The sequence below is a fragment of the Athene cunicularia genome (assembly GCF_003259725.1).
Source record: "Athene cunicularia isolate RWA chromosome 2 unlocalized genomic scaffold, athCun1 chr2_part1, whole genome shotgun sequence".
NCBI lineage: Eukaryota > Metazoa > Chordata > Aves > Strigiformes > Strigidae > Athene > Athene cunicularia.
Window position 1 is genome coordinate 141,079,701 of NW_020799095.1, and position 25,344 is coordinate 141,105,044.

A 25,344-nucleotide genomic window follows, 5' to 3' on the forward strand; every position below is an offset into this window, starting at 1 on the left:
GCATGTCATTAAACATATGGTGAATCACATCTGACATACGTGCCAAAAAGAGTCTGAGATAATGGGACCAAAATGTCATGCAGTAATAATATTCACATAATGGAGTAATTTCCTGGAATATCATTCTCAGGGAATTCAAAATTAAATTTGAAAATGTATCCCCCTTTTCTATCTTGCCTCTTGTAAAACTGGTGGAATTTGTTAACCCCTAGGTTATTTTTATATCAATTTGTGAATGTTAAGCTTCTTGTTGGGTCTGGAGTGCCTTTTTCCTACCCCAACTTCACGTTCCTAAGGGCAAAGTGAATCCATGCACCATCCATCTGTAGCATCACTACACCCGTGCTGCCTTTGGTGGAGGTTCCCCATAGATACGTGGCTATCTTCTGCTTTGTTCTTCATGTCTGCCAGCTGTTCTTCAAGACTTCAGGCTTCCTGAAACAGTGACCATTTGGGGTAATACCACTGCTGTGTGTAAAGTAATGGGCAGAAAAAGTTTCTGGGCTTGTTTTGAGTTTCTAGGATATATTTAACTAAAAGGCATTGTGTGTAGTTAGGCATATTGCATGCAGTTAAGTGTATAGCAAATCAGTGCTGGTACAGTGTTGTTCTCCAGGGGTATTTTACATTTAAGAGAAAGTGTAATCTAATCTAATTGTGGTAACCTATCCTAAAACTGCGGCAATTAAACTTAAAGAGATTGCTAAGGTTGTAAGGTAGGGTTTTCTCAATGCTTAGCTTCCAAACCTGCTCTATCTGTCCCTACTCTGTTTTAAATGTTAACTTCAGCTTCTAGCTAATCTTCTTTAACTTCCACAGTGTTAGACAAGCAGCTAATTCACTGGGAATTCTTACAGGCTCCAGTCTGTTTACACAGTCCTTACTGAATTAGATTGGAAAAGCGCTGTGGAATTTGAAAGAAAAGCAGAATGTGGATTCATGATCTTTTTTGTAGTCTTTCTGAGGGAGGAAGCCTGGGACATCTTCATCATGTGTAGATACAAATAGCAGCAAAACTAGAGCAGTAAGTGTGTTTTATCATTGCTGGCTTGGCCAGCGTGCTGAGTTGAGATGGGCATGCCTGTAGGTTGGGCTACAAGTTGGGCAGGAGTGAGGGGACGTTGCAGCTCCTGTGCATTGGGCATGGGAGAGAAAGCCTGGAGCCCCTGACCAGGGCTCTGCTGGTAAAGGGAAGGTGCCCTTGCTGGGCAGGGTTCAGCAGCAGCAAGGCTCACTATTACAGCTGAATTCAGGAGGACTTTAGGAGGCTGAGGTCAAACTTGTTTCTTATTTATCTTCTTCCCTTCTCTCCAAGCTCTGTAGCCCTTTCCTGCTGCCTGATCCCTTCTCTTCCCCCTTCCCCTTGACAGCAACCCAAAACCCAGTCGAAGTGCAAGCCAACACCTGCAGTTTTCATCATCTGCCTACAGGTCACACTTCATCCACTCAGGAAAACTGCCGCTACCGTGTGCACACGCGCACACACATACACAAAAGAAACTTGTGGCCCTGACAGGATAAATGCAGTATTAAAATCACACGTGTAACATCATCAAAGGTCTGGTCTAAATAGGGCAGATGGAAAATGCCCTGCTGACCTAATGCCCGTTAAAAAAAATGTATCTGTAGCTGGTGTCAGTGGGCTGCTTTCTTCTTTTTCTTTCTTTCCTTTTCTTATCATTTCTGTGAATCTCTTCAGAACTTCAGTGCTGCATTAAAGAGATTACAGGTGCTTTTCATCTTTACCTTTTTTTTCTCCCCCCAATTTTACTTCTTCCCAGCAAGCCTCAGGGTTTTTTTTTGTTTTCATTTAAAAGCGATTGATTTATAGCTCTCCTACCTGCTGGGAAAGATTGACCTGCTACTGAGCATCTTCAGAGAGCCCTTCTTTTGAGTCAGTCGGGACTAGAAGCAAACAGAGGGCCGGATTGAAAGGTGTTTCTTTCCTGGTGCTATTTACACCCTAAGGAAATGAGGAGGCCTGTGCTGGTTTTGTATAGCTTGATATACATCATGTGTATGCACCTGCATCTTGAAATGGGGTTGTCCAAGAAGAAAGGCCTTTTTGTTTTGTTCATTAACACCCTCTTAATTTCTTACTCCAGATCTCAATGAAATCTCACTTTTTTCCCCACTCTTTCACTCATAGTATGCTTTCGATTGCATATAATAGTTTGGTGTGATTTTTTTCTTGGTGGTGATGGTGGTTTGGTTTCAGCAAGCCTCAGGCAGTGCTTTGGTTCCTCTGAAACATGAGATGTGGATCCTGTCTGAAGCCCTTTTTGGTCGGTTAAATAATTTCTCGTTCTCCTCCCACTTTGCTGCTCCAGTGTCTCTCTGCATATCTGGGGCAGGAGACATGGGGTGAGCAGCAGTGCTAAGCCACCATGTCAAGAAGTGAACAGGGAAGGATGCTTTTCACATCACTTATTCACTGTTCACTTTGGTTCACTGCAAGCTCAACAGATCACAGGGACTATCCCATTGTTCAGCATTTGAAGCCCTGAAAAGATTCTCGGAAGGGGGGGTTGTGGTGGTGGTGGTGTGTTCAGTTCCTGCCATCTGATACCAACACTAAATTGTTCTGCCTTCAAAGGAACAAACTTGACGTGTGGGATGGCTGTTCTTCATCCTTTCTAAAGGATGAATCAGCCAACACTGAATTTCCTTAGCCGGGTCTTCTGCTTTTATGCATTGGTCTGAAAACACTGACCTCAGCAGTTAGGCTGAGTTATTCCACAAAAGGAGTAAAATCTGTCTATTCTTGTTCAAATTCAGTTTTGAAAGAGTAAGATGTAGAATTAAAAGTGAGTGATGAGAAGAAAGCAGAGGCGCCCCATTTTAACTTGCTTTCCTAGACCTAATATTAAGGCTTCTTTTCTCACTTGCTCGTGCAACAGACCAAGTTCTGTGGATGTCGCCCTTGAACTCTTTTATTTAGTGCCACCTTTCATCATTAGAAAATGGCTAGAGAAGCTGCATTTGAACCTGGGCATATGACAAGAGACTAGTGAAGATTTAGACATTGGCCCTGCTCTGAAGATGAATGAAGCAGGGTGACCTGTCCTGTCTTGTGTCTCCCGTCCCTTCTTTCCCAGTGGTGGTTTGGATGCAGTTAAATGATGTGAACCACCAGTATTTGGAGAAGGGGGGGTTGGAAACTGATTTCAGCAGCCGGATCCAATTTCTCAGCAGTGTTGTGTGCAAATGAGCTGTGTTTCATCATATTTGCTTTATTTTAATATGTTTTATGAGAGGACTGCTCAGTGACTGAGTAAGGATTTTCCATTACAGGCTCTGCAGCCTTTTCACACTCCCTGGCTGTCTTTCCTCCTTTTGCAGTACTGCTCATGGGATAACTTTGCTTTAGAAATGAAGTTTTTCAAAAGGAGAGGCCCATGGCCTGCATGAGCAGGACAAGATTTTAAGGGTTTCTTGTTTGTTCCATTTCTCTCCCTTTTGAACTTTACCTGTTAATTTACTGTTGTGAGGCCACAGGATATAGCAGAGGAATTGAGTACATTGGGTCATATCGAGCCCAATTTCTCCCCAAGCCAGAAGCAGCCCTTTTCAACAGGGACTGCATCTCAGGAGCATTTCTAGAGGCCACATGAATCAGGAGCTATGTGAGCAGCTGTCTCCTTTCTTCTGACCAAGCTTCACCCCCTGAATGTTTTGGTGAGGGTGAAGAAGGCAAAAGGCATTGGAGGAGAACCTGATCAGCTCCATGAGACAAAGAAATCATGAAGAGGAACTTTGGGGAGAAAAACCAAAATTAATTCAAGAATAAATATTTTTTTCTTGGGTTCCTCTTTCAGGTGAGGAGCATGCGGTAACTCTTGATCTAGTTCCCTACATATCACAAAAGTCTTGAAGCAGGAGTTGCTTCAGGAATGTTCGTGTTTCTGCTGGAATTATAGATCTTCATATAAATGTGTGTTTTGCCAGTGCTGTTGCTGGGAAAAAGGTCTGAAGCCCAGGCTGGATTTGAGAGAGGTAGAGACTGATGAATGCTCCTCTGAGATGTGGTTTCAGGTCTCTGCCATCTCCAATCTTATTGATGGGACTCTGTTTCTCCCCTTCCCTCATTCTTATTTGGATTTGGGAGTTAGGTAACTTCAAATAATAGCATCAGCTCTTGCTGTGAAATGTGGTTTTCCCTAAACCTTGGAAACTGTTGTGCAACTAAACTTTGATGTAAAACCTCAGGAGAAGTAACCCTGAACCACTCCGGTCTAGGTAATCATAGTGCTGAAGGCAGAGTCCTGCAGGTGATAAGACAGGGAGGGAATTCTGCTGGGAAGGGGGGCCATGATGTGTAAATCCTTGGAAGCTAGCTTGTGTGTCAGCTTTGGATCCTAAGTAGTTACAGAAAGGGTTTGACTACATGGCTGAGTTGAAGAATAGCCAAAGAAAAGATGTGCCTGGAGGTCTTGGGTTTCTTTCACATGTCTGGGAGATGCTGAATTTCTAAAGTATTCATCAAAGAGCATGGGGGGGGGGGGGTTCTAGAGGAAAATCTGTGGTTGCAGAGACAAGCTTGAGAGCTTGGTCCTTGTTTAGTTGGTGCCACAGCAGTGTCAGGTTGGTCCTAGCAGAACATCAGGTGCAACATCCAGTGGTGGCTGTCAGAGGCAGCAAGGGAGCTTATGAGCATCCTGCTGTTGAATGTGGAAACCATCTGAGAGCATGGCCCCATTGCCTTAATTCCACTCCCTTCTGGTGTGGAGAATAATTTTTGGGGACTACAAAGGTTCCATGCTCTTTAGGAAACCAGATATACTGACTGTGCTTTACAAAGCAAGCAAACCAACTAACCTGCAAATGACCGAGCAGCTGGTTAACAGTTGGAGCAAGATGCATTTCAGCAGTGAGGCTGTAGAAGTGCTGTCTTTCCCTAATGTATTCGATTCCCCCGGGGGGGCAGGATTGCCAGGCTGAAGTCGGCAGCCGGAGCTTTTCAGCAGGCTCTTTCCCTGCCCTTCTTCATTGTGCAGCGAAGTCTGTGCAGAAAAGCAGGCTTGGTGCTGGTGGGTTGCCATGGAAAGAGCTGCCACATCGTACTGAGTTCATGGTGGGGTGTTTGGTGGTTGTTTCTTTTCAAGAGAGAAATTTTCACAAACATTATAAAACCAAGAGATGAACTAAATTAATGCAAGCTGGTCACAGAATCAGCAGCTCTTGAAATTATATCATTAAGGATCTTTTTTTTTTTTTCCCCCTCCTTCCCTTGGAAGGAGTGCACATGTGCTTGGGCAAACAAATACTGAATATTAGTGTCACGCTGGATTACAGTGACTGGTTGGTTGGAGCTTGTTTTGCAGTGCAGAGGAGAGAGTAGGAAGGAGGAGGGTTTGCTGGAGCCGGTGGGAGCAAGCGTAAACTCTGGGTGTGCTGCTGCAGACCTGGTCCTGGCCTCCCTGAAACAGGAGAAGAAACCCTGTTTAAAAAATAAATAAATAAAAGAGGCAGTTTAGACAAATACTTTTTTCAGTGAGAAACAGTTTTAAGGAGCAGTTCTCCTCCTTTTCTGCATTTCTCAAGTATTGCTCAAGCACAATTGTTACAGTTTGTTCATCTGGACGCCTATGAAGTAGCCCCAGGGGGAATCCAGGCACCAGGGAGACAAAGAGGCCGATGCCTGCCATGACTCTGGTCCCAAACAGGGAATAGTGAGTGCACCCGGATTAAAATGTGTGGGAGGAAACGGGAGGCGGGAACTGCCAAACTACTTTGTCATGCTTTAAGGTGTTCTGATGACAAACGCTTCTGCTGGTAAGAAATAAATGAATGGGAGGTTTTGCCAGTTCTTTTTTTGTTGTTGTTTGGTTGGTTTTTGGTTTTTGTTTTCTTTGGCAGTTTATTCTTCAACATAGTAATAATCTGTCTGGGTGAAACATGGTCCCTTTGTGGTTTGGGAGCATAAGGGGTGTTCCAGGCAGATACCAAAGCATCCAAGTTTTGGATGGTTCAGCTCAAACTCAGTTTTGGAAGTAGGAACTGGTTTGTTCTGCATCCCTTGATGTTTAAAATGAGAAGTGGAAGAAACAAAATGTGTCCTTCTTTGTGGCGCACTCTGTGGCAAAAGTCTGCAAAGATACGGATTGTGATAGACTGATCGTACTTATGAGTATGTCAATTATTATTTTTTTCTTAATCATTTACTTCCAAAGATCCTTTTCACCCTCTTCCACTGCATATTTCCAAAAGAACCACCGCTTCTTTTGAACTTTTGTGAATGATCCAGTAATCATCTCCTCTTTGTATTTCCTGGGTGAAGTGAAAATGCAGAGACATTTTCATCCTGCTAAATCCCACTCTTTTCCAGCAGCATCCTGTCAGGGTGTGCTCACCCTCTGTCCCCACATTGGCATCCTTTCCCGGAGCTGCTGGGTGCTGGTGGCTTCTATTCTGGCCCAAAGACCCTCATTGTAAGGGCCATTTGGACAGGCTGGATTCAGAGAAGTGCCTCAGAGCTGTTGCACTGAAATAAATATACACACACACACAGAGGCTGGTAGATTAAACACAAATGGGGAAATGTGACCCAAAGGAATCGCATGTTGTTAGATCAGATGTATCTTCCAAGTTTCTAGCCTCCTGAGGACCTGGAAAATGGAGCACCTTATATTCAGATGGTCTTGTAGTATCCAGGTAGCAAAAGTCCTGTGAAGAGACTGAGGGCAGAGCTTTGGCAGTCTCTCAGACCCATCTTTGCTGCAAATCTGGTTAGAGTTTGCAGGAATTAATGCCCAAAAAAGCAGCGACTGCTTCCTTCTGTCTCCTGTGTCCTGCAGTACTTGATGTGGAACGAAGGATCTGTCGTTGGGGAGGGGAACGGTTTGTGGGTTGCAGTCATGGAGTGTTTCTAATCCAGCTTGTTCTAACACAACTCTGTGTGACAAGGGGGAAGGATTGCACTGTGTGCCCAACTTCTGGCATGAACAAAGGTCCTTTGTGGCTGTGCCAAATTCTCCCAACAGCAAAGCTGTTACTGTGCACAGAGGGCAGCAGCTCTGCCCTGTGACAGGTCGCAGCAGCAATGGGTGCTGCGGGGAGGAAGAGGAAGTTCATTCTGTCCAGTGATCCCCAGTGGCAAAATGCTTTTGTCTGCCTGCCTAATAGGAGTAAATTGTGCACGCCCACCTGAAATCTCAGCATACTGCATGACGAGACAGGCCTTTTCCCCATAAGCAAGCACAGTGTTGAAAGGCTTTCTTGTCTCTTTTTTTTTTTTTCTTTAATTTAAAAATTCTGTGTATAATCGGTGATTTTCTTAAAATAGATATTTGATAGGGAGTGTCTTTGTTGGATGACAGAAGAAATTTAGAACAGTGTAATCTTGTGGACAACTTCAGCTCCAAACAACTATTAATTTTGAGGTTCATGTGATATAGACACCTGGAACATTAGTGATGCTTCAGTTGACTTCTGGTTTCCAAAGACAGACAATAGTTGGTGGCTTTTGGTCTTGATCAGATGCCTTAAATGCCCAGTAAGATGAGGAAAGTGTTTTGTGACCTGCAGTGAAAGGAAAGCATGTAGATGTTTCAAACAATCTTGCTGGACTTCCTGTTTATTGTCTCTTTGCCTCTTCTGCTGAATGTGTGTTAGGTCTCTGTCACACAATTTATAGGATTATACTAAATCAAAGTGTTTTGTATGGGTATAAGGTCTGGGCACTTACTAAGAGAAGGAGAGATAATTGTGCTTTGAAAACAAAGTGCTGAGGTAGAATTTGAAGTCAATAAGGGGAAAATGATGTGCAGGAGTGACCTAAGTGGGAATTGCAGGAGAAGTATAGCAGATGTCATAAAACAACTCCAGTGGGCAAAGCATGTGATTAGGATGATAGAAAACGGAGTAGCTAAGCATCTTTTAAAGGGTCACTTTTTCAGTATTTGACCTCAGAGCTGACCGAGGAACGGATGAATAATGTGATATTGCCAACAGCTGGAAAAAATATGCCCTTGACTGAAAGAGGTGTGGGCCAACTCTTCCAGGGCCACCAGAGAGAGAGAAGAGAATAAGTATAGTGATGGTGCCCACAGACTTTGGATGAGATGGGGTTGTCACGGAAAGGTCTTCATCACATGGGAACCCTCCCTAAAATACTAGATTTTTTTTCCAGAATTTAGGCAAAAAACTTGGAAAGGGGGAAGAGTTCTTGAACTGTAGTGTTCAAGCAAAGGAAGACTGGGAGAAACGGGTGCAGCTTTGCTAGTGATGTGATTTGCTCCAGCTGCAGAGGAGGGTAGCTTTTAAATTGTGTGAGGACAGAGGGAGGTTTGACATCATCAGAAGCAGACAGGCTTCTCTGTTACGCATGTGCACCTGACCTGATGAGTGATTTCTGAGGGAAGGCAGATAGTTCAGACCTTTGATCTTCAGGTTTTTTTTCTTCCTCCCATGAGCCTGCTGGTGCAAGTTGTGGTGGCTTTGTGACTTTGCTGCTTATTTGCTGGGACATAATTTAAGAGTATCAGCACCTATTTTCAGCTGGCAGGCTGGAAAGATAACTGGAATTTACTGTAGGATGGAGCAGTAGCCTGTAGCATGGAAAACGTGGATGTGGTTTCCAGCCCTGTTGAAGACCTTGGTTAAGGCATGATTTTTGCCCTGTCACTACCCCGTATGTTTTGGTGGCAGCAAGTTGTAAATTGCCTTGGCCATTTAACAAAGCCTTGTCCGCACTCTTCATGCCTTGCCTATCTGAGCAGTGGGGCTAATAGCAGTGCCTAAATTCACAGGCCAGCTGTGAGGATAGGTGTCTTTTAACAGCTGTAAAGCCTCAATACTGGGCCAGTGGGATCCTCTGATCACCACAGGTCATTATCTATTGAAGGCAGACCCCTATGTGAGGGGAAAGGATCCAGAAAAGATAGGTATTTAACACAGTTGGTGAAAGTCATGTCATTGCTTTTGGAGAAGAAAAGCCTCCAAATGTGAAACGATGTTTTTCGTGGTCTGATACAGGGCCACTTCTGAAGCAGTCTTTCCTTTAAGCAAGTAGAGCACAACAAAACTTAATGTAAACTGTGACAAGATGAGAGTGAATCCTGTTTACACCCAAAATACTTACAAAGCCCCTCAGCAGAACCAAACTTGCTTGTCACAAGGGCCAGAGGGAGCCAAGGAGGTCAGACTGATGCAGAGCACTGCATAGGCAAGTACTCTTGTGAGCACCTCATTCCTGTTAACCAGCAGCAGCCACTTTTCCCGTGTGCTAGGACAGCAGAGATGTGGCCTGCTGACCTTATACACCTGCTTTTTGTCTCTGTCTTAGTTGGGAGAGTGGACAGCAGCTATAACTGCGAAAAAAATGTGTCAGATTTGAGGAAGGAGATGTGTTTTCCCAGCAATACAAGAGTTCACGTGTATCACTTGGAGTCTCCTAAATAGAAATCCAGGTTGGGAAGCACATGTGCCACATCTACTATCAGTTTAAGGTTATTAATCTGGATTTGGCTAGTGAGCAGGAGACCTGACTGGGTACAGACAGCCTGGGTGTCTGCAGTGTGCTTCCCCGAGCCAGCAGCAGTACATGCATGGGGGTTTGTTTGCACCCCCAGACAGAAATGTGGTGTGTAGATGTGGGACGCCTGAGGTTTGCCTCTTTGGTTCATCAGGGTGTTGAACTGTGTGAGTTAGGCCAACAGCTGACGGTTCATGTGCTTAAAATTAGAGCAGTTCTGAAGTGCCTTGGACATCAGATTTGTTTGGTATCACCTGGCTGAGTTTGGAAGACACCAGTGTTCAGGTTCTCTGAAAATTCATCTGGCGGTTTCCAGGGGTGATTTGGTTTCAGAGGTGGTGTGTTGAAATTCCTGCTTCTGGAAATATTGCGATGAATGTTTCTGTTACACCGGTGTACAAGTATTCAGTGTGGTGGGCTCCAGAATTCTGCTTTGCACCCCAGACCCAGATTTTGGGCTTCCTCTGATAGAATCTGGCACCATAGCTCAAGACTTTCATTCAGGAAGTTAATATTTTTTGTTATTACAATTATAAGCCACACCTGATGTTTAAAAGGGGAAATTATTGTGTACTGAAGCTTTTCCCAGTGGTGCAAAGGTTCAGACTGCGTAAGCAGTGTCAATCTGGATGACTTGAAGCGATAGCCATTGAGTTCTTTGGAGCATAGATGAGTGGAGAGGGAAATGGGGGCAGGAGAAAAGAATAACAGTGTTTGGGGGGCACAGTTAAAATCATCCTGTGGGAGGGAGATGCTATGCTAGTCTGCTTGTAGTGTTTTATTTCTCTCATCTGTAGTCCTCATCAGAGAATGCGAAGATACACAGAGAAGCCCTTGGGGTGGGGAAAGAGGTACAGTGACTCATCAGCTTTATAAATCACAAACCATCTGCGTTTTTCTAACACATAGTGAATGAGTCAAAGGGGGAGGTGTGCAGCTATAGACACACGCAGGTTACTAATGTTTTGTGCTAATTATTGAGCTCCTTCCTCTCTTTTGGGAACTCTGTACACTCCTTCAGTGCTCTTGGATGAGGCTGATGCAAAGGCTGCTCCTCATATTGGACAAACAGTTGGCCAGGCATCCCATAAGTCTGCATGTATTGCCTGTCTTCTTCAGACTTGACATCCTGGTGACACAGATTTCTTCTCCTTTCTCTTCCCCTCAAATTTGAACCCTTCTAAGAAGTGGTCACCAAATTGTCTCCTGGCCTCAGCCCTCACTCTTTCCCCTCTGTCAGGTCCTCTGGGTGCTTTTCTTTCTGTTTCCTGCTGTGATGTGTGCCATGTGCTGCCTGAGCCAAGAAATGCAGGGCTTTAGGAACTACTTCTTGAGAATTGAAAAAGTTTTTTTGAGAAACTAGAGTTTTATTTCTACCCTGCAGCCATGCAAGGGGATGCCCATAAATGTGCATGTGATTTTTGTTTTCCCTTTGCAGTTCTGCAGAATAGTTTGTGAGTGCCCTGATAATTTTACTTGGAAAAAAATTGACAGCTGACTAAAGGCAGGGTGCTGTGGTTCCCAGAGCAGAAAAATTTGCCAAGGGAGACGAGGTTTGAGAAGTACTAAAGCAGAAAAACTTCTGTACTGTTAAGTTTTGTAAGCACGTGGAGTAAAGAAATGAAATGTCTTGATTCTGTCATAGCCTATCTTCTTTCTGATATAAGATACATAATAATATAGGAAAGATATACAGCTGTACCCTATCTAGGCAGCAGTGTCACGGAATGATGGTTAACATGAAGGAGAAAGGGGACCAGACGTTGCTGTTGTTTGATCTTAACAAATAGGAAATTATGACTAGAAGTTGTTTAAGCAAAGAGTATTTCTTTCAGAACCCCTGCCTTTTCCAGAGAAAAATTCACTCTTTAGAAGCATACCTGAAAAGAAATTAAGCTGAACATTCAAACAGAATAAACTATCTTTCTCCTGCATAAAATCAAAGACAGATACACCCAGGCTTTACCCACATAGCTGAAGATAGTGTCTACAGATAATTTTTGTTTTGTATCTGTGAGTCTCTTGTCCTCCCACCACATGGTGCTGGATAAAAACTCAACATGAATAATTACTTAAATCCAGTCACTTTAATCCAGTCCACTGATGAGGATTCTGTGAGCTGCACAGACAAGTAATTAAACTAATTAGAATGAATGTTTTTATAGTGTTTCTATTTCTCTCCTAAGAAATCTGTTGGTCTTTATTTCTCTCATGAACATTCAAGTACCCACCCTAGGAGTAAATGCACCACTGATTAAAGGAGATAATTTTTGACAGAGGGTGTGACTAAGCGTTGGAGCTCAATGCTCCTGGAAGCCACTGCTGGAGGGTGTTGGACACAGGTTCAGCCCCCCCTGTGCATGTTGAGAACATCTGCTGATGTATCTGGCTGTGTCTTCCATGGGTGGTTCATACATCTTCTTGCTTGGAAGAGGTTGGTTCATGTTTTTCCTTCCCAAAGGAGAGAGCAAGGCCCCAGGAGTGTACCCGTTAGCACCTTTTGGGTTTTGAGCATACACAGTCGTAGATGCCACTGGCATTTTGGGTCTCTTTCTGTCCCTGAGCATCTGTGACTCTGGTGGAGGGCACCAGCTAAGCTGTGTGTTCAGCAGGGCACCAAAGCAGGTACTCTGGCAGAAGCTCACACTACAAGGATAAAAGCTTTTCCTGGACCGCGCCAACTTCAGAAACCAGTGGGAGCTACAAGCCCTGTTTCATGTGCAAGCTGTGGGTTGCCAGCCTTTTTTTTTTTTTTTTTTTTTTTTCCTGAGGAGAAAGCAGTGACCAGGAAGCAAGGAAACCTGTTTTTTTTTGTTGTCACAGTGGCACTCAAGTGCTCACTCTCCTTCCCCTTGCTTGCCCTATCCATCCTGTAGTGTACACCCACCTGGAGAGGGACCATCTTCTGCCTAGCCTAAGCTTAAGGCAGCTGCTTTGGGTGGGACAAGTGACCATTGCTACAATATAAATATTGCTTCAGGGCATGAACCGGTCTGTAAGGTACTGTTTTCCATCTTGAGTGGATTATCACTTTCTGAGAGCAAAAAAGCTAAAATCAGGCCCATTCCATTTTTTAGCAACTAAACTTAAGTCTACATTTAAAAAAGAAAAAAAAAATACAAACCAGTGCTTGCAGATGAGTACTTATAATAGAAAATTCAGAGCACACAATGTTCAGCTTCCCCTTTTCTGGGAACGAGTTGGCCTCTTGCATTTGTACAACATGCAGCACAGAAAACCCACCATTTTTCCCATGTCTTTGGCTTTGCAGCAGCATGAATGAGAACATTTTAGTTCAAAAGAATAGCCCGTGAGCGGTGTACTCTGAAATACGCCTATTGCGCGGTACTGCCTGACACAACCTATTCTGGTAAAGCCTACAGAGGGTTTTTTTTTCCAGAATATCTGTGTTTTCCAGAATAAGTTTCTTTATCTCTACATAGTGGTCACATTGCAGCTGAGCTGTTAACGTAAAGAGGCAGCTTTCACATGGATTGGCTTAGGCACGCAGTTCTCCAGGGTTTTCTACTACCGATGGTGTCTTTTGAAACCCCATTTCATCCTACCCTCAGCCCATCTCCACCAAAAATCCTCATTTTTGTTTTATCTATGTATTTTTATAGAGTCTCTCAGTGACCATGCTGTAGGGGTGCAAGGCAGAGGCGGGATGTGTGCTGTGTTTGCTTCTGCCCCCGTTCACAGACGTGTTGACATCCACTTTCACAGGACACATTGCTGGGGGAGTCAAGAGTCCTGGAGGCAGTTTGAGTTGCTGATTGCCTTTGAAAAGTGTGAGCCTCTGGTCTTTAAAAGAAAGAAAAATTATCAATTTCTGTTTCTCTGTAGACAAAAACTCATGGCCATGGCACCCTGCTACAAACATCTGCATGGGTTTTTTTCTAATTAGAAATGTCTACACTGACATAGGCAAATTAAAGATGTATAGCACTTTCAAATTTATTTTTTCACCTCTGCAAAAATTATTGCTGTAATGTTCGGTATACCTCCCCATTAATTGTGTTTTATTCGGCTTACAAAGAACTGCAGAAGTGTTGGAGCTCTAGACTGCTCTGACTTAAATGCTGTTTTAAAAGCTCTGCTCTAGTTCACAAAACCTGCCTCCCTTTTTGTGGTTTTCTTTTGTAAATCATTACAGTCGCAATCCATCATGCAGGAATTATTTGCTCTGGTTTGCTTCTGCTTATTCTCCTGCATGTAATTAAGCAATGTTTTTAAGTGTTTTATCACAGTGGAGAGCAACAGCATTTTTTTGCTGTGCTAGCTGATGTGCTTTTTGATATTACTGTAGCAGCTGCATGCTAAAAACAGTTGTAAGGAAGGAAAAACATCACCCTAGGCATGTTCCTTTTTTTGCACCATGAAATGTGTATCTTGCCTCTGATCCTTGGATTTGTAGGAATGTAGTATTACCGCAACATTAATGAATGTGAGTTCAGCACCTCTGATATGGGGCAGGATAGCTCTGCTCTGTGCTGCATGTGTTTGCGTTGCTGCAGCCTTTGTGGGTGAAGAGTAGACGGTTGTGGGAGGGTTATGATACTGTCATGTAATATCAATTAGTTTCTGCTCTGCTCTAAACTCTATGGGCATGACTTCTGGGCAGCCACGCAGTTGAAGTCAAGTGTTAAAAGAGGAGATGCTCCCAAGGACACGTGCTTTTGAGTCCTGGAGAGGCCAGGGTCCCTCGAGCATAAAGGAGGGAGAGGACCATCATTGAAGCTAGCCAGAAATTAAGACCCACTGAGGTCCATCAATGTGTGGTTGGTCACACGTCCTGAGAGGGGGGGCAAATTCTTCAGCTCGGGGAAAAAGTGGTGCCAGTGGTGTCTCTGCTTTAAAAGCAACGTGGGGTGTTTGTGAGGCGGTGGGCAGCAGGGCTTGCCTGGCATCCAAGGGCAGAGTGTGGCATCCATGTTGAGGTTTGCAGAAATCCACTTACTGCGTGACAGAGTAGGATGGTATGTCAAAAACCCCAGGGACTGAAAGACTTGAGTCCAAGAAGTCCTCGCTAGTGAGCGCTGGCTGGTGCTGTGCTGTGCACCTCCTCTGTTACTCCTGCTGCATCCCCAAGCTGGGGAGGGGGCATGGGAAAGCTGTAATGAGGAGTTTGTACCTTTGTGATATTAAACATCGTGTTCAGACGTGGGGGAGGGTTGAGGACGGGAGAGTGAGTTTAATTACAAGGGTGTAATTAGCTGTTGCTTACGCTGTGTAGCGGAGAGGATGCTGTTCATGGAGACTGAGCTCCGAAGCAATGAAGTAATAAAATGCTTCCACCCTCTTTAAACGTCAGCTGGCCCTTGCAGATGAAACCCCCTGTATTTCTGCGCTTATTTGCAGGTATCCTTGTGGTGGTGGTCTTCCCACTGTTCATTTTCGGATGAGGCCAGGTGCTGGGAACTCTCTGCTAGCACAGGGCAGAGCAAATGGTGCAGTGAGATGAAAGATAAGGAAGCTTTTATTGGTAAATCACAGAAGTGTCACTAAAGTGTTTTTCTTCCTGTTTTGTTTGTTTGGGATTTTTTTTATTAAAAAAAAAAAAAAAGCAGCTTATATCTGTGAAAAGTAAAGATGCATTTGCACTGGGTACAGGTTTCCACCTGTTTCAACCTCTGTTGTATTAGTTTCTTCCAGCCCTCAGCTGGAAGCAAGATGCAGCATGAAGTGATGATATTTCTGGTTCTCTTTTCCCTTTCTGCCAAAGTTAAAGTTTTCCCTGCTTTTTAATTTTACATCCCTTCAAATTTGGTTGTCTTTGGACAGCCTTTTTCAGACTTACGTTATATGGTATGAGAGAAGACAGACAGCATCTCACCCTGTATCTACTGCTCTGACACTTTCCCTAGCCCCGGCTCTCAGGGTTTTGGCAGATGCTTTGTGTGACCAGGCTGTGTCCCAGCTGCCATGGAAAATACCCACTCTGCCACCACCTCAGAGGACCCCATGTGGCAAGAGCACTGCAGGAAAGAAGTTCAGTTTCTACCCAAATACTTGCTTTTGGGGGGAGGGGCAGGGTATAAAACTAGCTATGGGCACAAGGGAAAGATGGGGGAGAGTAAAAAGATTTCGATGTTCAGCAAGAAGCAGCTTTTTGATTTATTTTTTCCATCCCTTTGCTTGAGCTCTACAGTTATCTTTTGCTGCTGGAAGGTGTCATTGCTACACAGGCAAACATTTTCCAGTGCCAATCATGCCTAAAAGCATGATTTATTTTCCCTCTGTGGTTGTCCACAGTTTCCCCAGTCTGGGGCCAGGTGACCAGGTAGGAAAGCTGGTGTTTCCTAGAGTCGACAAAGAGATTTTACTTCATTCTCGCATTGGATGCTCCAGAGCCATTTTAACAGGAGTTTGAAAAATCAGAACACTGTGGCTGAGTTATTTCATTAATTAAACAAATGAAATAAATTTCAGAAATTAAAAAAGCAGACTAGGGCCTCATTTATAACTGCTGTAATGCACTTTTGGGGAGATAGGTTTAGAAGAACGCATTGCTTCTGACCTATACACTCTTGTCGCAGATGGCTTTGCCAAAGCAAAGCAAAAGCTGCTGTTCCTGCACATGAGCTCTCTGTGGTTTGGTTTGGACTTCGTTCATGACAGCAGCTGTCTGCTAAGAGCTGAGTGGTTTTGGTTTTCACCTGGTTACCTTTTGCTGCTTTATGTGTTTGCTCATTTAAAAACAAAACAAAACAAAAAGATGGTTTTATTTTGTATTTCTTTTTATTTGCCCCCACATTACGGCAAGACAAGCAGGAGATGTGGCAGGTGAGCAGGAGGGGTGAAGTCTGTCTTCCATCCCCATGTCCAGGAGGACTGGCTGCTGACAGCAGCACTGCTGTGCCCCACGGCTATGGGCACCCCACAGTGGCAGCAGCCCAAAAAGGAGGTCGGTTGTCCAGGGTTCTATCTGTAACGAAACATAGTGAACCAGGCCAGCTTTAGGGATAAAGGTTGACCTGTCCATGGTGCAGCCTTGTTTATCAAGCTTCAGATGTGAATTTTGCCCCTCAAAGTGATGTGTGGGCCGTGGACACAGCTCGGATGATGAAGTGTAGCTTGGGTTCCCATCAGGACATGCTGTTCTCTAAGCCTTGGCTGTTGCTGAAGGGTATCTTCTCTCCTCCCCCCACCCCCAAATTTTGGTAGTCATCACTAGTTGGAGGAACAGACATATGCAGGTGAAATCTGGAGGTTTGGGGGTTAGGTTTGTGTTTTCCCATACACGCTGAGCTCCAGCAGAACAGCCTGGGAGAGCCACCTTGCTCCTGAATTGGAGGAGCTGAAGTGGCATCATGAGCAGCTTTGTCAGGAGCAACATCATGTATTTAAAGTTGTGTGGGGCGAGTGGCTCATGTGAGCTGCTCCTGGTACTCTCTCCAATGTCCTCGGATGAGATGTGGCAGCTTCTGCGATGTACATGATGCAGGTCCCAGAGATGTGCCATGGTCCATCTTCCTTAGCAACTGTGTATTGATTTATTGCAAATGACATCCTTACTGAGCAGGGACCATGGCTTGGAGGTACCAATAAACTCTCCTTGCTCATGCAGGTGTTGGGCTTTGTTTCTTCCCTCTCTTTCAGGACATTGGTTGAAGGGGCAGAGATGATATCTAGCTAGTCATGACCCCCCTCAAACTGCACATCTTGGACTGAAACTCATTTGGTTTTGTTACTGACCTCCAAAAAGAAGCATTTGACTTTATTTCTACAGTGGATAGTGATTCTCGTGTGGCAGAAAAATTATTCAAAGTGTAGAGTTAGCAAACCAGCAATTAGACATGCAGAAAACCACTCTGTGGAATAGATGATGGAAGAGAAGCAACGATATGTACAATTCTGTAGTAAAACTGTAGCAGACAGAATTTTTCATCCATCCACCCATTTATATATATGTTTTGGAGGGACCTTGGCTATTCCTCTGTATCAGCATTCTTGCTTGGGGCTGATCCTCATGTCCTCATGAGAGGTGGGAGCTCAGTGCAGCAACTCAATGCAGCAGAGCTTGCTGAGCTTCCAGAGACTGGGGAATTCAAAACATTTAGGCTAACTTTTAAAGAAACCTTTGATTGATTCGAAGTTTTAACCTAGATGTTTCTCGTTCTCCACTCTTTCTCTTCCATCTCATCTCTTTATCTTTTGTTCTTAGCTCTCTCTTCCTTTGTGGAGGCAGATATTCAGTGAAATATAAATAAGCTTTGCTCTGTCTTTGATGTCTTTTGAATTTTCTTCCTTTGGATGATGTTGCCACATGAATTTTGCAGAAGGTCACACATCAGAAAAGGAGCAGACAGTTAGGTGTAGCTGTGTGGCCTGGAAGGGAAAGTGAGCTGTGGAGGAGCATCCCTGGAGCCATGGTTCCATCCTTATCTCTACCACACTGTTCCAGGGTACTGCCTTGTGCCTCCCTTCCCTCATCTATGAAAGTCAATGGTGGGATCTGCAGGGCAGAGTGAGGTGACATGGTCACCTTCACCCTGTTTCCAGCAGCAGCCAGTCTTATAGGGCCTAATCTTCCCCCTTCTCTCACCCTGTGGCCTGTTTCAACCAAACTGGATACAAAAGAAGCAGCTTCAAAGCTAGTTTATTTTCTACAAGCATCATTAAAAATGGGTGGCCAGGAAGATGGGTGTTTGGACATTTGCGTGTTTGTTTCTAGCTTCTGATCCCATCTGCAGTGGGACACAGCAAGACACAGATCACAACCAAAATACTTTGTGGGAGGATGATTGTGAGAGGAAGTAGAAGGGAATTTTGGAGGAATATGTGGAAATAATAGAGAATATTCAGCGTAATCCAGTTTAAAGGTCAGTCAGTACAAATCTGTAGAAAATCAGGCATTTCTTCCACTGTTCATCTGCTTGTTTATTATTAAAAGGGAGAAGGGAAAAAGGAAACAGAAGAGGAGGTGTTTGCTAATGCTTTGGGGAATGATGATGGCAATGTTGGTGATCCCAAGTTAGAAGGAAATGACGCTCTGTCATCCTGGCCGCGGCAGAGCTATAAACCCACAGGCAACCCCATCCCTGTTTCACAGAGCTGAGCAAAGATGCTCTGTTTCCCAGGGAAGCACCTGGAGCTTAAATGGACACTTGAAAGCCAACCAGATGCTTCAGTGCTTCACCAAATCAGAGCGGGCGTGCAGGAGCATCCCCAGCCTGTCTGGGCTGGAGGTGCAGGGGAGGTGGTGGCTATGAATGCAGAGCAGCCATGCAGTTTTGATGGGGCACCTGCAGTATATCAAATAGCATCTCTGCACAGCATCTTCTCTGTGGTGTGCATTTAGCGTTTCACAGCTTGCATTTTGCAAGACCCTTATCTGTGAAGGTGCTTCATGGGGAATTAGTGTATGAAGTGCTGTGTGTATGGAGAATTGCTTCATGCTGGGTTTTGAGTACATGGAGCTGGAAGCTGCCATCCCTGCTCTTCGCTCCAGCTGGAGTTGCTTCCTCTGACAGTGTATTTCGAGTTTCCACATAAACAGGAGTGGTGTGATCTGTGATGGGCAGTGTAGCAGAAATATGTTCTAGAAACCTGCAAAGTATTCATGAGCTGCAGACAGAACTGAGAAGTTAGCAGCTGGTTTTAGAACAACTCTTTTGGCTCTTGTGCCAATGCACAAGCAAGAGGAGCAGGTTCAGGGACAGCGCTGATGTGGTTATAAACTGTCTGCTGATGTTGGATCTGTCCAGATATAACTGCAGTGGGATTTTATCTCATTTGATCTTCATATCTGCTGGGTACTGGATGCTATTCACAATAAGAAAATCTGCATTTGGTTAGACACAACATCATAGAATCACAGAATGGTTTGGGTTGGAAGAGGCCCTTAAAGACCAATTAGTCCATCCCCCTGCCATGGCTGGCACATCTTTCATTAGACCTCTACTTCAGATTCTCCATTTAATACACTTCTACAAAAATCAGTGTAGGTCTTACCCACTCTGCAAATCTCCACTTTCTATTCTCCTCTAGTTTGTAAACCAACAGTGCCTCTATAGCAAGGACTCCTTGATTGTGAAAGATGAGTTTTCTGCCAGGACTGGAAGTAGTATGAATCCAGAGCCCGTCTGATCGGGAAGTTTAGCAAATTGAAGTCGATTGATTAGGAAAAGCATCTTGTCAAATAAGAGAGTGACTTTTTTTATTTTTTTAACTTTTCAATTAATGAAACTGTTTTGACAACTACATTCTCCTCCTTCCCTCCACCTATTCCTGATGAGCATGGGTGGATCCTAGAACAGCTAGTATAGTGTTTCTTTGTGATTGCTCTGACTGATGGTGAACTTGCATCCTTTTGAAAATATGTTTCACAGAATTCTTGCATTTGGGAACTCCCACTTCAACATATGAATTATGCTTAACAAAGGATTTTTAATCCTGTAGGGAGTGATGTGCACAAATTGAGGCTTGAGAATATCAGCAGGGTCACAGGAAGGGACCCTATTTAAAAGGTATCTAAGGGCTTCGGTGGCCTTCCCTAGCTATGTCTGTCAATATTGAGTGAAAAGTGGTGTTTTAAGGAAACTTTTGTTTCAGAAGAGACTTGATAAGCCTCCATAGATCTGTTGCAGTGTCTTTCAACCCGCTTCTCTGTAAGACAAAGACCTTTGAAAGTGTTGATTTGCATTAACTCTTCCTTCTGCCTTTACTTTTGCAACCAAGGCAGGCCCTATAGCTTTATTTAGAAATCACCCATCGTTAGTAACCACAGTCATTTAGTAGACATATTTACAAGGTAAGTGACAGTGGGAAGTAATTAAGTTTAATATAAATCACACTCAGTTTCAAATCTGTAGGCTTCAAAATAATAATTAATAGAAACTGCAGCTCCTATAAAAAGATGCAGTATTTATAGCACTATCTTCTTTCTTTTCCAGCTAAACACATTGAGTCTAGTGGAGATTAAAATCCTCTGTCTGTTCATCTTATTTGTTTCAAAGCTACTTGCTCCCTGTGGCACACTTCACTGTGAATTACCCACTGCTTTTATTTGTAGTGAGGAGATTTTTTGACTCCTAAGTTGATGATGGTAGGGAGGAGGAGTTGTCCAAAATGGCCTTGTAAATGCACATATCTTGAGCTGTGGCTTTCTGCTAAATCTGTGTTTTATAGATCAGTGCCTAACAACGTATTCTTTGTTTCACAGGTGTCATGCAGCTGACAGGTCTGCTGGTAGAGCTGAGGGTCACAGCCAGGGTGGAAACTCTTTGTTAAAGAAAACAGAGTAAAATAATCAAGGAAGATTGGAGCTGTTTGCAAGATCTATTGAGTTGATTGCTCACTCTGTCAAAAAAAGAGTCATCATTTGGGACGACAGCCTGCTGCCAGTGGCTGCCATGGCTAGCAAAAGAAAGTCCACGACTCCCTGTATGGTGCGAACTTCTGAAGTCATGGAGCAGCAGGAAGGAGCTGAGGGCATAGAGGCTCCTAAAGAGAAGGGGACTGGTGCACTGCAGCAGGACTCTAAAAAAAATTGGCCTTCAGAAAGCTCAGTCAAAGACTGCGAAGTGGTTGAGGCAAAATCCTCAGCTGAAAATCAGTCTAAGAAACCCCAGGGTGGTTATGAGTGTAAATACTGCCCTTACTCAACACAAAACTTAAATGAATTTACAGAGCATGTTGACACTCAGCATCCAAATGTCATTCTCAACCCCCTGTATGTCTGTGCTGAATGCAACTTCACAACCAAAAAATACGATTCTTTATCTGACCACAACACAAAATACCACCCGGGAGAGACTAACTTTAAACTGAAATTAATTAAACGCAATAATCAGACTGTTTTAGAGCAGTCCATTGAGACCACTGCTAACGATGTCACTGTCCCAAGCTCTGGGCTAGAAAATGCAGAGTGTGATGATTCACTTCATGGGGGAATTAGTGCAAGTAAAACGCCAGTGACAAAACTGGGAAAGCCTAAAGGGGAAACCAAGAAGGGTCCCAAAAAGCCAGAGGAGGGAGTTACTGAAAACCATGTGGAGGGCACTCTCCCCCGCATCATCACTGAAGCCACTGAAGCTATTGCTTGTATAAATGGAGACCTTCTCCAAGATGTGTTAGCCCATGTTATGCCCTCTGTACAGCTGCCACCAAATATTAACCTTGTCCCCAAGGTCCCGGTACCTCTGAACAGTACCAAATACAACTCTGCACTGGACACTAATGCAACTATGATCAACTCCTTTAATAAATTTCCTTACCCAACACAAGCAGAGTTGTCATGGTTGACAGCAGCATCAAAACATCCAGAAGAACAAATCCGAATCTGGTTTGCTACGCAGCGTTTGAAGCATGGTATAAGTTGGTCTCCTGAAGAAGTGGAGGAGGCAAGAAAGAAGATGTTCAATGGTACTATCCAGGCAGTTCCCCAAACTATCACTGTCCTTCCAGCTCCTTTGACAACTGCAAAAATGCCCCAGCCCATCATCCAGACAGCTTTGCCTTGTCAGATACTAGGCCAGACTGGTCTGGTTTTGACTCCTGTGTCAAATGGTTCAACCGTTTCCTGTTCACCAATTACACTTGCTGTTGCCCCAAACCAGGGGCAAAAGAGGACAATACAAACCTTATCAAATGCCCCAGAGGCCAAGCGTCCTCATGTAGTTCAGGTGCCTGAGATTCCTGCCAAGTTGACTACTGTACCACTGACACCAGTCAGTGAGCGAAAAAAGACGAAGGAGCAGATAGCAGAGCTGAAGGCCAGTTTCATGGCAAGTCAGTTTCCCGATGACGCAGAAGTCTACCGGCTGATAGAGGCGACGGGTCTCTCCAGGAGCGAGATCAAGAAGTGGTTCAGTGATCACAGGTACAGAAGTCAAAGGGGTATAGTGCACATCCCTGGTGATGCTTTAGGGAGAGATCAAATAGCACCTTCAGCTGGTCGACACAGCCGTTCATTTCACCCATACACAGATTTTACTCCCCAGAGATTCAAAGAGAAAACCCAAGAGCAACTTAGGGCCCTTGAGGAAAGTTTCCTGAGGTGCTCTTTTCCTACCCAAGGAGAATTGGACAGGCTTCGAGTGGAGACTAAGCTGAGTAGGAGGGAGATAGATTCATGGTTTTCTGAGCGGAGAAAGATAAGGGACAGCATGGAGCAAGCTGTCTTGGACTCAATGGGATCATACAGAAAAATTAAAGAACAAGGAACCCCCAACGGTGCAATAAGCCAGGCAGAACTCTTGAGTAGCTCTCAGCTCCCTGGTGCTTTATCTGGGTCCTCCACCACATTTAAGAAAACTCAAGAGCAGATTCATCTACTGAAAAGCACATTTGCAAGAACCCAATGGCCATCACCTCAGGAGTATGACCAGTTAGCATCTCAGACTGGGCTCACAAGAACTGAAATAGTTCGCTGGTTCAAGGAAAACCGGTCTTCACTAAGAACGGGGTCACTTAAATGGATAGACCAGTACCAGCAACAGTACGCTGTTGATGGTCGTAACGAGCAGAGCCAGAAAAAGGGATCAAAACACATCGAGAGTCCAAAGAATGGTAATGAGGCGCCTCAGCAGCATTACCAGGAACATAAAAAACTGAATGAAGAGAATGGGGGGAAACTAGTGGTGAGAGCTAAAAGAGACTGTGAACCACTGAAAGACTCTTTGTTGGGGAATCAAGCGGAGGGTACGGACAGGTTGGAGTGCAACAGCCACGATGGCCACGGCAGCGAGGAGAACGAGGAACCAGCGGAGGTCAACTGGGTGGAGGTGACAGTGGGTGAGGATGATGCTGCATCGGACTGTACAGACAGCTGGAGCCAAACGGCACCCGAAGGCCAGGCAGAGCTGGCGGACTTTGACTCTGAAAGTATATCTGGAGACAATTCCCACGTATAGACAGGTAATGCTGATGGTGCCCTGTTTGTCTGAGCCTGCCTCTGTCTGGGTGTGCTTCCAGAATCCTGTAGTCCTTCTTCAGTATAAATCACTGGAGCCCATCCCTGCTGGATCTTTGTGCCTGCTGGATGCCTGAACAAAAGGGAGACCCATCCTGCTTGTAAATTAAAGCAACTGCATGGTAGGGGAGGGGTTAGTGCCCTTTGCCGTGTTTCTTGTCTCCTGTGGATCAAGTCCTGCATAAGGGAGACTCTTTTTTTGGCAATAAGTGATTAAGCCTTAAAGTTTTTGCCTTTAAATGACCTATGTAACCTCAGCAACACTTGATGTAAAACATACCAGCTGAGCCATGTGAAGAAGTAGTAAGTAACACTAGTTGCTAACATCCCCCTTGCTAACAGATCATTGATCTCCCCTGAATAGAGGCTGTGCCTGTTTTTGCACCTCGGGTAGTTCCTTTGCAGCATCCTGCCCTGCTCAGAATAAAAGGTCACTGGGGGAAGGGCCCAAGCCAGAGATGTTTCTTTATGCAACAGCAAGCAAAAAAAAAAAATGTTGTGGGGACTGAAGCAACTCATGTAAATGTGCTCTCTTCCTCTTGCAGGTGAGAACTGTCTCCAACCCGACTTTGTTCTGCTTGCTCAGAGGCTTAGGAAATGCCCCAGACTAAGCTGTGTGGGTGTTTTAGCAGCTCTTCTTCACAGGATCTTGAATTTAAAAGCAAGCTGCAGGGCTTTTCTTTAAGGGGGTTTTATACGATCTTTCACAATGTGAAAGAATGTGTTATTTTGGAGACCTGAAGCCTGTTTCTGATCACAGTTGCACAGGTATAAATCTACAGCAAGCACTGTCAGCATTTCTTGACTTGCATGTTGAATTGAGTTCACTGGAGCCTGTAACATTTTGTGCTCAGTGTAACCAAGTCTGTCTCTCCCAAACTGGAGTTGTCTTAAGCTAAAACATCCCACAGAAGGCTTGGCACCCTGCAGTAACAGCCACAGTGAGAGAACACCTATTTTAGAAGGAGTTAGTAGTTTTTTAGTGTCTAATAAGTATAATATACTTCAGCATTTCTTTTTAAAAAAAATACAAAAAACTGGATGGATAGAAGTTTAGAAGTCCCTCCACACTTGCACTGAAGACTTTTACTATTGCAGTTGGCAGTACTTGAATTGAACTACTGTCTGTTGCAGAGATGCAGTTTTTTCTTGACAAGCTCTGCTGGCTAGCCTAGAGCTCTCCACTTTCTACTTGTGCAATACTTGTCCAGAAGTCTCCTGGACATTTTCTCCAAGTTGAAAAGGGAAACCATGCAGTGGTTTTATTTTGAACTACAAATTATGCCATCTAATTTTGAGAAATGTTATTGCAGCATCTGTATCACTAAGTATCTTAAAGCTCCAGACTGCAGTGCAAGACACTGTCCAGCATTATGTTTGCAGAAGTTGGTAATTAGGGATGTAAGGAGGAGGTTGTGTTACCTGTGTGGCAAAGGCAGAGATTAAAGGTGGAAGGAGATGGGAACATCTGCTGGAGGCACACTGGGGTGCCACTGTTGGTTGTTCAGTAACATAAGAAAGGAGAGCCAGGATCTGATCTGCCTTTTAAAATCAAAGGCACGATGAATAAATGCATTGTGGGATTTTATTTTTTTCAGGGTAGTTATTCCAGATCCCTTCCCCCTTCTAGCTATAAATGTTCGTACTGAGGGAGCGGACCAAGGACTGCCAGAAGGAATGGGAAGGAGGGCAGGAAAGCAGGAGGTTGCCTGAAATTACTATTTCTTAGAAACCTCTTGTACCATGAAACCAAGCTCTGCAAGAGCCTTCTTCCAGCAGTGTAAGTTTGGTGCCTGCATTTTTGTGATTCTGAGGCAGTGTAGGGTACATTGGGGTGAACCTCCTGCCTTTGAGCCCTTGGCACAGATGCTGACCATAAAGCTCCAGGGTTGTGGAGGTACTCAAGTGTTACCAGAGAGGAATTTTAGTAAGAACTTTGATCTCAGTTAAA

General features: G+C 44.3%; 1 protein-coding gene across 3 annotated transcripts in view; it reads left to right on the plus strand.

Moving 5' to 3' along the window:
- ZHX2 (zinc fingers and homeoboxes 2) overlaps positions 1-25,344 on the plus strand; it is a 69,544-nt gene that overhangs the window by 39,642 nt on the left and 4,558 nt on the right. For 2 of the 3 annotated variants that reach the window (XM_026842579.1, XM_026842578.1), the window contains exon 2: positions 20,643-23,338. In XM_026842579.1, coding sequence (XP_026698380.1) covers positions 20,833-23,334 — 2,502 coding nt within the window. In that variant the 5' untranslated portion in view covers positions 20,643-20,832 and the 3' untranslated portion in view covers positions 23,335-23,338. Of the gene's footprint in view, positions 1-5,753; positions 5,776-20,642; positions 23,339-25,344 lie in introns of those variants that run through there. The other variant, XM_026842580.1, reaches the window with a different exon arrangement.